Source organism: Mastigoproctus giganteus, chromosome 7, assembly GCF_048544385.1.
Source record: "Mastigoproctus giganteus isolate SK-2022 chromosome 7, ASM4854438v1, whole genome shotgun sequence".
NCBI lineage: Eukaryota > Metazoa > Arthropoda > Arachnida > Uropygi > Thelyphonidae > Mastigoproctus > Mastigoproctus giganteus.
The window spans coordinates 206,884,813-206,898,646 of NC_143581.1; the positions used below are offsets into that span (position 1 = coordinate 206,884,813).

The following is a 13,834-nucleotide window of genomic DNA, read 5'->3' on the forward strand; positions in this document are numbered from 1 at the left end:
GAAAAGACAACTATGTACCCAGAGGTGTATTGCTAAAAAAAAATAGTACCGGAACGCTTGTCGATTAACTACAAATAGTTACCTATGCTTTTTTTCATTTGCAAAAATAAATAAGTCAAAGATTAGAATATTTGTTCAGTATTTATTTATAGCTATTAAATAAAAATTTCAAAAGTAAAAAACTAAGACCAAATCAGAAAAGAAAAAATAAAAAAAAAAAATAAAAATAATTTAAAAAGTACTGTTCAGAAGAATCATAGAAATTCCCATACAGGATCGATTACGTATTCTTGTGTGACTACCCTTTTTGTTTGTTGTCAACAGCAGAAACGATGCAGCTGCAACCAAGTTTGGACGTAAAAATTTGGATTCCATAATTCTAATGGTGGACTGTGTAGTTTAAAAAACAACAAACTTGCCACATGTTTGATAAGAATACGGGATCTTTTCTCAGTTAATATTAAATTCATACTGCTGAAGACACGTTTGCATTCAGAAGAACTGCAAGCTATAATTTTGGAATACATTTTTAAAATGTTCCAAATCTGTGGGCATGCTACGACCACCATTAGCTAAATAATCCCTGTAGGCATTCAAACATTTTGTGAAAGATAAATTAAAACGTTTACAGGAAGATTCTATTTCATTTTATCCAAATTAAAGATCAATTTCAGATGGCCAATTGCTTGGTTCAAGAATTCGCAACTCTTTTATAATGTCTGAAGTTGAAATTGCTTCAGTAAATTCAGTAGAATCTGTATTAACGCTCAGTCTATGCTTCATATTATTAATAATACTGTTTAGAAATTGATTTCTATGAATTAATGTTACTTTGTTATTGTCTGTTAATGTTACTGAAAATAATTGTATTTTTTTTAATAGCATCTGAGGCTTCTAACAACTTTTCCCCCCTTTTCGAGGATCTTTTAAAAATTCCAAGTAACGAACTGTACGACGAATCAATTTGTCTGCATATACTATTGTCGTATCTCTTTTTTGCAACGACTCTGAAAGAATCGATAGCTCAAACTGTTTGGATGAAAGTCATTTATATAATCCGGTGAACATGGATTGTTCAGTTTTGTTTTGGTTGTTATCTTTACTGGCATTTTCAAAATGATAGCATCAGGATGCAAAATTTTGCCAAACTGCTGATATGGTCCTAAAGGAGCTGGCCACCCACCTTACATCCTTTTAATTTCTTCACCAATGCTGGTAGCACATCCTTCTATTTCGCTCTAGTTTTTTTGAGATTGACTGTACAAAGTGTACAGCTTGAAAATATTTGAAAATGGTTAATTCCATGAACTTCGGATATTGCATCTCCAACTGATAACTCAAGCCGATGGTTTAAACAGTGCCATATGATCAAATTTGGATATTTTTCTAATAATTTATTCCAACTCCAGGTTTTCTGCCCAACATAACACTTACCTCATCGCTCGTAAAAGAAATTAAATAGTGTTTTAAATAACTGTCGTCAAATCCGTATTTTTCAAGACATTTAAAAGACATGCTGCTATTGTGAAAGCTGTTAGACCAACAATTCGATTAAATCAAGAAACAAGTAATGTGGATCTTTCATTTTATTGGTTTCATATTTTAAATAAATAATCAGAGTACATTTCTTGCTTAGGGTGGTAGACTCATCAATGAGAACTGATGTTTCCACGTATGTCCACAATTTGTTGGCACAATTTTAATTTCATTTGCTCTATTATATTAGTAGCACTTAATCTTGAATGCAAATGGTGAGCAATACCAGTGCCATTCAATTCTTGAAGTTGTACAACTCAAAATGGTCAGAATATGGTCGCTCATGTTTCGCAATATAATATGCAGTTCTAAAAACCTTACAGGTGCTAGAAATTTCAGAGTTATTCATTTGATCAATTACCACTTCTAAATGTCGTTCATTTGCAGCTTGCAAGATTTTTTCAGCCTGTATATGTAAAGTACTTTTTGAATGTTCATAAATTTTCTTATGCAAAGATGTCAATTGTGCACTTCTATCTTTGCCATAAGATGATACCACTACCAAACTCCATTCCTTTGAAATGCTAACTCCCTGCATTTTAGACACCCTAATTTTTTTTACAGCAGCACAAGTCAAACATCCTAATTTTCTGGCATTGCATATAAGCCAATGATGTGCTTTTTTTCTTCTCAGTCCACATGTCAGCATTCAAAATGTGGGGCCAATTAAATTTTAATTCGTGTCACTGTTTCTTTCATCTTTAGATCTCGATGGAAAAAGAGGTCATGTTGTTATCATTTCTACACGTTTGTAGTACATTTTCTTGCACAGTTTTCAGTTTTTTTATCAAGAAATCTATTTAATGTTGTTTGCTTGAGTTTTTTGCTCATTTTGTATTTAATGAAAATTTCTTCTTTTAATTTTTAAATACTGAAATTATGTAAATTTAAATTTATATATTTAATCCCGTAAAAATTAATTAATCTAAATGGTAGAGATCGATCATAAACTCACATGTACATGTTATATCTACAGGGTTATTCAAAATGAAGTCCGGGTTTCAGTACAGGAATTTTTTGAAACACCGGACTTCATTTTGAATAACCCTGTATAATACATATATGAATGACAAAAAAAAAAAAAAAAAAAAAAATCCCTGTATGTCATTCTTCAGAAGACTATATGATCAAGCCACATCAACTGTACAGTAACTGAATCAGACTTCAGACTCAGTTCATAAAACAACCAACTCTAGCATTCAGCTCATGGCGAATCATAATGCAGCGTTCGCACGCATTGCAGTATATCTCATTCGCTGGATCTCTTTATCTAACACATTGTACTTTAGTAAGAAAATGAAACGTTCAAGTTTCATCGCAAAATTTATATTTTTGTTTTTAAATAAAATTTTAAAGAAAAATCATTAAATTTATACACCTAACATTATGAAACAATGCCATAATCAAAGGGGAAGGAGAAATAATTTTTGCTATTTGGCCTTTCGAAACTGACAAAGTTAACATAAAGTTAACCTAGCAACAAGAAAAAAATTAAACTTAAAAATTAAAATGTCTATAACATTTTAATTACTTTGGTGTAAATTTTAGTATTCCTCCAGTTTGGGCTTCAGTTTTAATCTACATCACTGATTATTTTTTTAATTGGACAAGTACAGCTGGAAAAAAAAAAAAAAAAAAAAATCATTTTTGTACAAATCCACACATTCACTCATTAGCTGATTTGTAAAGTGGCATCCTATAACGTACACTCAGTTTTGGTTTAAGCTTGATTTCTTTGCTGTTTGTTGGAAGTGCAGCATTTGGAAAATATACATATTTTTTTGGATAAGAGGATTATTGTTACTAAAGACATTATCTAATACAGTGTCAGAATGAAGAACAGATTTACAAAGTTTGAATTTTAACTATTTCTTGCTACTCCCCCACCCCAGTCAAATATTAAATTTTAAACCTATTCAACATTTCTAAAGAAGGGTTGGTGTAAGTGCCTGGATGAATACAATTCTCTCTCTCCCTCACACACATGCAGAGGGCATTCCATAAGTATGTGCAAAAAATTCTGGGATATATATTCTGGGGTTCAAAACAAATAAAAAACTCAATGTATCCAACACAGAGAAATTATGGAGCCATGACTGAAAAAAAAAATAAAAAGTTTTGAATGATCAAAAATCATAAACATAATAAATAATAACAAAAACAAAACAAACAAGAATAATACATACCTTGCAGCCATCTTTAGCTGTGACAAATACTGAATACTTATACTGCAATATTAAAACACTAAAAGATGATTTTAGCAGTATGCACAAGCTGCATCCGATAAGCACTGACAGGTCTGGAAGAAGTCAGGAACAGCATTAGAACTTACCCCCACCTGAAGTCAACCACTGAATAGTGGGCTGCAAAGCTGACTTTGGCCCACTGTACATTCAAATTGTACAATAAGCCCCAACAATTATTTTAACAGGCACTTGTTTCACACCATGCCACACGTTAAAAGCAGCAACCACAAACCAGTTAAAAAAAAAAAAAAAAAAATCTCCAGTAACTATGAAAATGAGTTTGAGCCCTGCCCTCGAAACACAATCCTGACATAATGGTATGATGCACAGCCAGTGAGGGATGGACCAAGAACTATGCAATAGCTCAAACAAATCTCAATATCATTAGATCATAACAATGAAAGCACGTGTCTGAGCACTTCAACATGAAAATACTAAAAACTAAATAAATAAATTACCAAATACTAAAATATATAGCTACAGATTTAAGATAGTACCGATTTGTTAGAATTTTTTTAAATATAAATAAAGTCGGTTTATAGCAGTTACAGCATAAATACACCCAGAAAATCATCAAGGCAATTGGCAATGTAGTATTCAGAGTCCTTTGTTAAAATCTATTTTTTGAACACACCCCGAAGTACTGGAGTAGCAACAGCAAACATGAAAAGAAATTCATAGTGCAAACCATGAGCTTGAAATCTTGAGTGGTACCAACAAGTGCGTGCATCTAATTTGCCAGTATCAGGTCCAATTTTGCAAGAAAAGGCTGATTATCTAACACAATGGGTTTAATGACTTCAACTGCAGTTATTAAATTCTTAAATCTTTAGAATCATGGCTGGTGCTAAAGATTTAAGAACAAGAAGTTGAAGACAGTCTATATAAGTTGGGAAAAAAAAAAAAAAAAAGCTAGAGACTAGTTATGTTTTGTATGGTTCATTCTCGAAAAACATGAAGCAAAAGATATTTTTAATCTTGATGAGACTGGTATATTTTATAATGCACTGTTGAACAAAACACTTGCTGTTTGAGTAGTCTTGTAATGATAAAAAATTAAGTAAATAAAGATCACTATTCTGTTATGCTGCAATGCAGATGGCACTACAAAACCACAACCACTTGCAGTTGGTAAATTTTCCAAGCTAAGATGTTTTAAAAGAATTAACCAACTTCTGTACAATTGAGGAACTGGAGTGCTTGGCTTATGCCCAAAATTTTCCAGTCTTTGTTACTGAGGGTGGAGAGAATGTCTTCAAAAAAAAAAAAAAAAAAAAAAAAAAAAAAAGCATTTTGATGATTTAGAGACTATTACACAGCTCACTCTGCTAAGGTCCTTAAGATGAATGTATGGCTGTTGTTTTCAGTACTCCTTAGTTTAACGCAACCACTGGATAAAGGAATTATTTATTACCTCAAGAGAGCATATAGAGCCCACCTGTACTTGATCCATTACAGAGGAACGAACAATTTGCAGCCAATAGCAACATTGAGGCATGGGGAACTTTGAAGGAGCAAAGGGTTTTTGTTGGCAAATTTAAGGAGATTGTACGGTGATGATGAAGTTGCTACTGCAGTAATGCCAACACCAGAAGAACTGCTGCACAAAATGAAGTTGTACACACTCTGCCTTCTAAAAAAGAGGCCCAAAATGTGTTGGCCTACAGAAATGTTGATAAAGAAACAATTATTGGATATAAAATTAGATTCTTTCATTAAATTAATTAATTTCAATTAAAATATTAATTGATTTGCATGTTTCCTTTAATATTAAGACATTCTTTTATTACTTTGTGATACTAATTACATGTGTTATATTTTTATTTAAATCATGTTGTTTCTTTTTTCTTAGTTTATCTTATAAATAGAAGAAAACATAAACAAGACTATTATTTTTATTTCTTATTAGTACAGTCCATTCAGGTTATTTGGGACTAGTGCATTTTGGCCCGATTAAGCGGATGCCCCAATTATCTGCATGCAAATAGTTAAAAATACAATGTATCCCCCCTTTACAATTGGTTCACTGTACAATCAAATCACGTTACGACGAACTCAACATAGTAAAGTACCATTTACTATATGATGTGCAGTAAGCACCGGTCACTGTGATCATGTTTGTGAATTGAATTTTAATTTATTAAACAGCGATTCTAATTAGCAAAAATAGGAGGAATATTATCCACAGGCTATAAAAGTAAAGATATATTAAGCACAAATTTACCCTTTATTACCTTACCTACCAATTAAAAAATGAAATGATACATGAAATTTGGAAGAATATACGTGATAATCGGAATAATTAATACTTACTGTAATATGTACATACAAACTAGTTGACATTTCTGTTCACTGACATTTGTGGGTGGGGGTTAAAATTTAAAACAGTAAAAAGATAAGCTATCAATAACAAAGAACACGGTGCACACAAATTGCAAGTAACACAATACGTGCAACTGAGAACCAAGTAATGAGTTACAAAGCTTTAAAAATACAAATGAAGAAGATCTGAAAATTAATTTTTTTATATGATTGAAGATTTCATGGAAGTGTAAACACATTTCACCATAATAACCCAAAGAATTCCAGCTGTTGGTATTATTGCAAATTGAGTAAGATCAAGTTCATTGTCCATTTATGATAGATTTCACTAACAGAAAAGCCCAATAAACAGGTGATTGCTAATTGTTTTTATTGTTTTATGGTTGTGACCTCCAGAATTTCAACCAAACCACGTGGTACCACTGGAGACAATCGTAGGGTAATCTTCAGTGCTGCGGTCTCCTGGGGAAAGGAGGATGAAAATAGTAATGAAAAGGAAGAGGAAAGAGTTTACCACCTTGGGATTATCTATCACTGCTTTAGAGAAATACTTTACTCGAAAGAGAGGCGCGCACACTTTACATTTTTAGGTAAATTAAAGATTTAATATAGAATTACATTAATTTTATTTAAAAGCTACATGTTTCAGAGTGTGCTTCAAGCCCTTCTACTGTAGCAAAATACAGGTTATACTTCACATATAAACTTACATGGCACAGAGATGCTGAACTGATTACTTTATCTACATAGTGTTCTACCTACTCAAGTCATAAAACCAAAGCCTGCAATAACTAGCTGGCTGAGTGCATCCTGAGTCTAATATAGAACTCAATATTCTCCGATTGGTGAAAACCTGTCATATGCCTCTGGACTGCTGACAATTTGTTGAATATGCATGAAAAGGTGGTTTATACAGTGCAATATGGATACAACACGGGTGTCAAGGGATAATTTTAATACTTGCATTATAAATGTAGCACATTACAGCCAAAAATAAATTCACCAAGACTTTTCTAATTTTGTAACATGAACAAATAATGACCAAAAAACTGCATACTAAGCAAGCATTTTTATAGTAGCCTTTTAATTTTTTTTGCAGACTTTTTTTTTTTAAATAATGATGTACTTTAAAAATATTAAACAGCACAATGACACTTCAAAAAATAAAATTTAAAAATTTCTAATGTTTAAAAATTCTAGAACTAAATGAAACACATTTACAGAGAATCTAGTTTACAGTATAGGCACATAAAAAGGAAATAAGAAACAACTTGGCCACATAATCATAGACTACAATCTAACAGCCACCGTAGCTGAATGGTCATATACAAGGGAGCAAAACGTTTTTGTGTTTCACTAAGAGCTACCCATTGAGTATATAAGATATTCCTGGAAATTATTGCATAGGCAAAAACCAAGATCATCTGTTTATAAAAATTTAATTCTAATTGAGGGAATATACTGCAGGAGAGAATAAATACAATAGCTCAGTGGTCCACAACCACTGCGGTAACTGGTTCCACTCTGTGAAGTATAGAACTTGCTTCTGATAGGGTCTATTATAAAATTTGTGTTTTGCCATAAACTGTATTTTTTATGTCCCTCTTGGTGGATATGATCACATTTGCATTATAAATAGGCACAGTACACTCAGATTGCAATGTAATAACTTGACAAATAATGTTTATGTGTTGACTTCAGTTCAGGATCATATGCTAAATTACAGCTAATTTTCACATATTCCATCATTCTGACAACTTCTGAACACTTCCTGATTCTGTGGACACAGCATTTGAACCCTCAGTGATATGCCTTTCATTGACCTTTGCACATTCAGATATGATTTTTCATTGTAATTATGCTTTTGTTCTTGGACATCTGATATGCAACAGATCTGAAATGTCTCCAGAGGAAGCAACTGAGTGGTGTCATATCTGGCAAACACAGTGCACATTCTTCCTTCCTTCATCTTCAAATTCATTTATTAGAAACTGTTTACAAAGATCAAGTTATATCTGTTGACACAATTATTAAGATGAAATAAGGCCTTGTCACTAAACAATACAGAGTGACATTCATCCTGCAGAAATCCTTCTGAAGACTTCCCGAGATCAATGTTGTCATCATCACGAGGCTCTTGTACAAGATAAATCTTACATGAAATGAATGTGTTACTTGCTAGAACATGATGGACACTACCACGATCGGTTCCATGTTATAGTGACAACATCCATATGGGGTTGGAAGTAAAGGTAACAGCAACCCACCCATGTTACTGTTAAAGCTCTTGGATGGGCTGGGCAAATGATGTGGGTATGGAATGATCCTAATGCCTCTAGATTGCAAGGCTATCTTGCAATCTAGAGGAATCTGGCAATCTGGATAGAATAGCGGATTTGAAGTTTGCTACAAACAGTTCTGCAAGGAGTGGGACAGCTCCCCCTTGTTTAAAGTAATTCTTACTGAAGTAATTTTTTTACACCTGCATGAAAAATATGCCCTTTAGTAATCATATCAAAGTACATCATATCTCACGTCACACAATGCAGGAATCTGTGTTGAAGGATAATTTTCAAGAAAGGTGAAATTGTTCAGTGATATGAAAATAAATATTCTGAGGCTTCGTGAAATTTAATTTAAGTGGACACATTTATTCCTTTAAACTGCATCTTGCATAAAATGGACAAAATAAATTACTTTTCAATTTTACTGTCAGATTCTCTATTTCACGGCGCCTCCGTAGCCAGGTGGGCAGGAGCAGCAGTGCGTAACACACGCTTCTTGATTAGACCGGGGTTCAAGCCCGTGACCACCACATATCCCCGGAGCAATATGGCCTTAGTTGCTAATGCTCCTTAAAACCAAACAACAACAACAACAACTCTATTTCATCAAATGTCAAAAGAAGTTTCCAAGATGCAGAACTGAAAGGAACAGGTCTTTTTAAATGCATTTGTAAATTTATGGTGTCATTAAGATAAATAACTGAAGAAAAGCACGGTGGACACAACAAAAACTATTTAAAATACTTATTTTTAAACAGAATACTTGAATTTGGGAAAGGGGGAAAATGCATAAACAACATATTAAAAATATTAACCATCAAACATATTTTAATATAATTAATAAAAGCCATTAGTTTTACCTGCTTATCCTTTGAAAGCAGTAGCTGGTCTTTCTGTGTCAACTGTTTCTGTAATAAAGCTATCTGATCTTTTAACTGGGTGACTGCTACTACATGATCACTACTGTTAGGATCCAAAAGAGCACTGTCACTGGAATGGAAAGACATCTTTATAAGAATAAATGTAGATTAAGTTGAACTGACAAAAGAATGCATACCTAATAAGTCCACCGAACACTTTTGGGTTAAGTTAATTAAAAATATACATATATTTCAGGTTAACAGGTTATATGTTGATAGTCTACAAGCTATGTTATTATATTACCTGTATTTGTTGATACCAGCAGATATGGGCTGGGCTTCTTTATTTATTGTAATTATCTTTAAAAAATGCTTAAATATTTTTATAATGGAAAAAGTAAATGGCCTGATTACTTTTCTGTTAGAATTGGCATTAGTCATACTGTGCAAGGAAGTTGTTTGTTGTTTGGTTTTTAGGAGCATTAGCAACTAAGGCCATATTGCTCGGGGATATGCGGTGGTCATTCCCTGACCTTTCCGCATCCCGTATTTGGTGGTGACGGGCTCGAACCCCGGTCTAATCAAGAAGCGTGTGCTACGCACTGCTGCTCCTTCCCACCTGGCTACGGAGGCGCCCGTGCAAGGAAGAACTATGCTTTTGTTGCCTCAGCAAAATAAAATAAACAAATAAATAATACAGTGCAATCTCGATATAAAGTGGATATCAGAGAATTTTAATGCCCATGTTATAAGCAAAGCATGTTTATAGCCGAAAATTTTTTACCATTTTTTTTCAGTCTTTTTAAACCAATTTTTTTTTTTATGATATACTGACTAAAAGACAAAGTATTAAAGGTTAAATCATTCCCTTTACATTCTACTAATACAAAATGCTGTTATGGACTTATATTATATGCATCCATTCTGAAACAGTCATGTATTTTAGTTTGCCAGAACTGATGACAGTGTTTTTTTAGTACATAATTCTTAATAGTGGCCAGGTGTAATAAACAAAGGTGTTCACTATCACTGTGATGTTCTAACCGTGGCATCACCTCATTACTGTTTTCAAGCATTTTGTTAATTTCTGGTCCTATTTCATTACATGAGTCATCCACATTGACTTCTTAGTCACTTTCTATGTCGGTGGCCTTCTGTTTGTTGCCTTCCCACTGTTCGCAGAGGCTGCAATTTCTTTCTTGTTTAGGTAATGTGCAAATGGAGCTTCAGCATCCACCTCAATCCAAACAGCCAAATCACTTACTTCAAAAGTCTACCACCAAATATGTCACAAACAGCCTTTGCTTCTTGTTCTGAAAATACTGCAAATTCAAGATTATTATTGATCTTGTCTTTTCCAATACATTTTTCCCATGCAAATCCAATATTTGCAATGTCTTTCAGTGTTAATGTTTTCAGAAATTCTACAACTTGAATTTCTGAGTTCACAACACCAGCAAGTAGCTCACCATGACAGTAGGCTTTGAAGACTTGAATAATACCCTGATCCGTGGGCTGAATTAGTGTAGTTGTGTTCCTTGGCAGAAACGAGACTCTGACCATGCAATTTTCAATTTCAGAACAAACATCAGCCAAAGGATGAGCTGAGCAGTGAACCAACAGTAACAGTCTTTTCTTCAAGTTTTTTGAAAAGCAAGTAGCATCTCACTGATGGTAAGAATATAATGTATATATTCTTACCATCAGTGAGACTTCAACTTTTACCAATGCACAATTCAGTGTCTTGTCAGGAATAAGTTTATAGTACAGTGCTGTTTTGTCACAGTTGTATAATTATTCATCTGTGAATTCACCATCCTGAATTACATTATGAAGGAATTCAGGAAACGCTTCTGCTGCTGTAATGTCACCAAATGCAGATTCGTCTACTTGAATAACTTAGAATATCCTGTCATAAGCCTTCCATCTCCACCAAGTAGCTTATGAAATTTAATTGCCTGTGCTTTCAAAATTACCCCACTTTACTCCTTCACTATGCTTCTGTAGAAACCACTTTATAAGCATTGATTCAACTCACTGCTTTCAAAGTCTAGTTCCCCCCCCCCCATCCTCTGGAGCCTGCTTCATCTTATATGGAGTCTAAGAATGAATGCTATTTTTCTTCCTCTTTCATCCAACTGTGGATTGTTTCTTCTGGAATTCCACACTTGCAAAATATACCTTATTTTGTTCCACCACTCTCAACTCTTTTGACAGCTAATACTCCAGTCCTACTGATTGACTAATTTTGCCATGTATTTATTTCCAGCGCCCTAGAATTTTCTGTGTTTGGAGAAAACAATCAAAGCCAACCTGTCCAGCCTATCATAGTGCTGAAGAGACATTACATGATTTCTCCATAAATTACTTCGTGTATATTTGTTTAGTTTAGCCTTTAGCAGTTTTTTCCACCTAAGTGTAACATTTAGTTGAAAAAAAAAAAAGGATGTCACGTGCTGTTTTTTTACAAAAATTTGCTTTGTAACTAATGTAGCTCACTTAACGAACGCTAGCTGTATTCTTCTCCAGATGTAGATGTTTGTAATTAGTGTTCCGCTCATATACTCTTTTATCACATCTCTAAATGAGGGGAGAAACTGGGTATTTAGAGTAATTATTCTGCAACGGAATACTGAATATATATCCAATTTTTAGCTAATTTCCCCCTCTTAGAAATATGGCAGTAGGACGCACAGTATGTATGAATATATACATTATTCACTTTTTCCAATTTCCAGTATGAAATTGCTAGTCCTCTGAACACACTACTTTTTTTTTTTTTTTCATAATTCGTTTTGAGGGACACGATCACACTGCAGTATATTCGAAACCACAGTATGAAGAGGTGCATTACATTAAGGTTGCACTGTATTTTAATATACTGGGCCTTACGAAGTGATTACTGAAATTTTATAAAGCTAAGTGTATCACCTTTAGTGTATCATGTTTTGTGGGCCAGAACTCCAAACTCATGTTCTCTCGTCTGAGATAACTAGCTACCTCAGTATCAAGAATACATATCACTATTAGGGATCACATTCTAAATTCTAACATTTTGGTATAAGCACATCACATATATTGCTTCTTCTGCATCTAAAAAAGAGGATTTTCTCTTTCGATCTTGGTGTTACTTTACTTCTAAACAACTATTCACTCTGTAAAATCTCAAATCCAGCCTACAATGGAATACTGTTTCCTCATCTGTGGTGGTGTCCCCCCAAAATCTCTCAGAGGCTTCTGGACTCCATTCAAAAGATGGCAGTCAGGTTAATTAATGACCTATCTCTTATAAAGTCTTTCCGCTCTCTGTTTCATAGATGTTCTGTTTCTGTTGCATGTTTTTTCTACAGATACTTCCATGGGCACTACTGTTCTGAACTGGCATCTAATTCTCCACTCTCTTCCAAACCAGTCCAACATGTGCTGCAATCCATTTATTGTTCAACTTCAAAATCACAGAGCCAACTTTTCTTCTTCTCTCATTTTACCCTTAAACTTCTGTTTTTCATAACCTTTCTTCAGATGTATTTCCTGAAAATTATAATTTATAGAAATTCAAGTCTAAGGTAATCAGTATCTTTAGTCTTCTCAACCTTCAACCCCTATAGATTCTAATACCTTTCATGTTTTAGGTTCACACACACACACACACACACACACACACACACACACACACACACACACACACACACACACACACACACACACACACACACACACACACACACAGGAATACAATTTTACAGGGGTCACAGCATGGATTTGTTAAGGGCCGATCTTGTTCTGACTAATCTGATTGGATACTCTGATGTAGTAATAAAGGAACTGGATGCAAAAAATAATTCTGCCATCATATACTTATGATTTCTGAAAAGCTTTTGATACTGTTTCATATAAAAGACCGCTGTACAAATTGGAACAGCGTAGCATTAGGGCAAGTTACTGCTATGGATAAAGGGATGGTTGAGTGGGAGAAGGCAGAGTGGTTATCAATGCTATGCAGTGCTCTTATTGAACTAATATTACACTGGTCGAGGAAAAAAACAAACAAAAAAAAAAAACACCCAACATTCCCTCCCCTGTTGAAATTCAGGGGCATACTTGTAGATTTCACGTTTCTGAATTCAAATTTAGTAACCATATTGCTGTAACACTCATCAATTTTAAGGGAGAAGGGATTAAAGTCAAAAACTAAGTTACTATTAAAAAAAAAAAAAAAAAAATCCATATATTTTAAGAAATGGCACATACAGTACTAAATAGTGAACAATGGGTCTATTAACCATATTCTATTTACAAAAAAATGCTTATCTGATAACAAAATGTTTATTTTGTTGTTTTTTGCCTTTTATAATAGTCATTGGTGTCTCCCGTACAAGGTTCCAACAGTAGTCTGCCAACATATTTGGACTCCATTTTCCCTCGTATCTTTTTTCCATTTGAGAAATATCTTGGCGAAACCTTTTGCTGTGTTCATTGAAGACCACTCCCAAGTTTCCAAATGGGAATGTAGGAACTGAAACTTTAACAACACGTTGCATCTCAACTCTCTGTATGCTAAAATTAGCTCATCCACAATTTCACT

General features: G+C 33.8%; 1 protein-coding gene across 1 annotated transcript in view; it reads right to left on the minus strand.

Moving 5' to 3' along the window:
* Positions 1-13,834, minus strand: part of LOC150083618 (protein FAM76A) — a 139,233-nt gene that overhangs the window by 15,394 nt on the left and 110,005 nt on the right. The window contains exon 7 of the mRNA XM_090378542.1: positions 9,250-9,379. Coding sequence (XP_090234668.1) covers positions 9,250-9,379 — 130 coding nt within the window. The remainder of the gene's footprint in view (positions 1-9,249; positions 9,380-13,834) is intronic.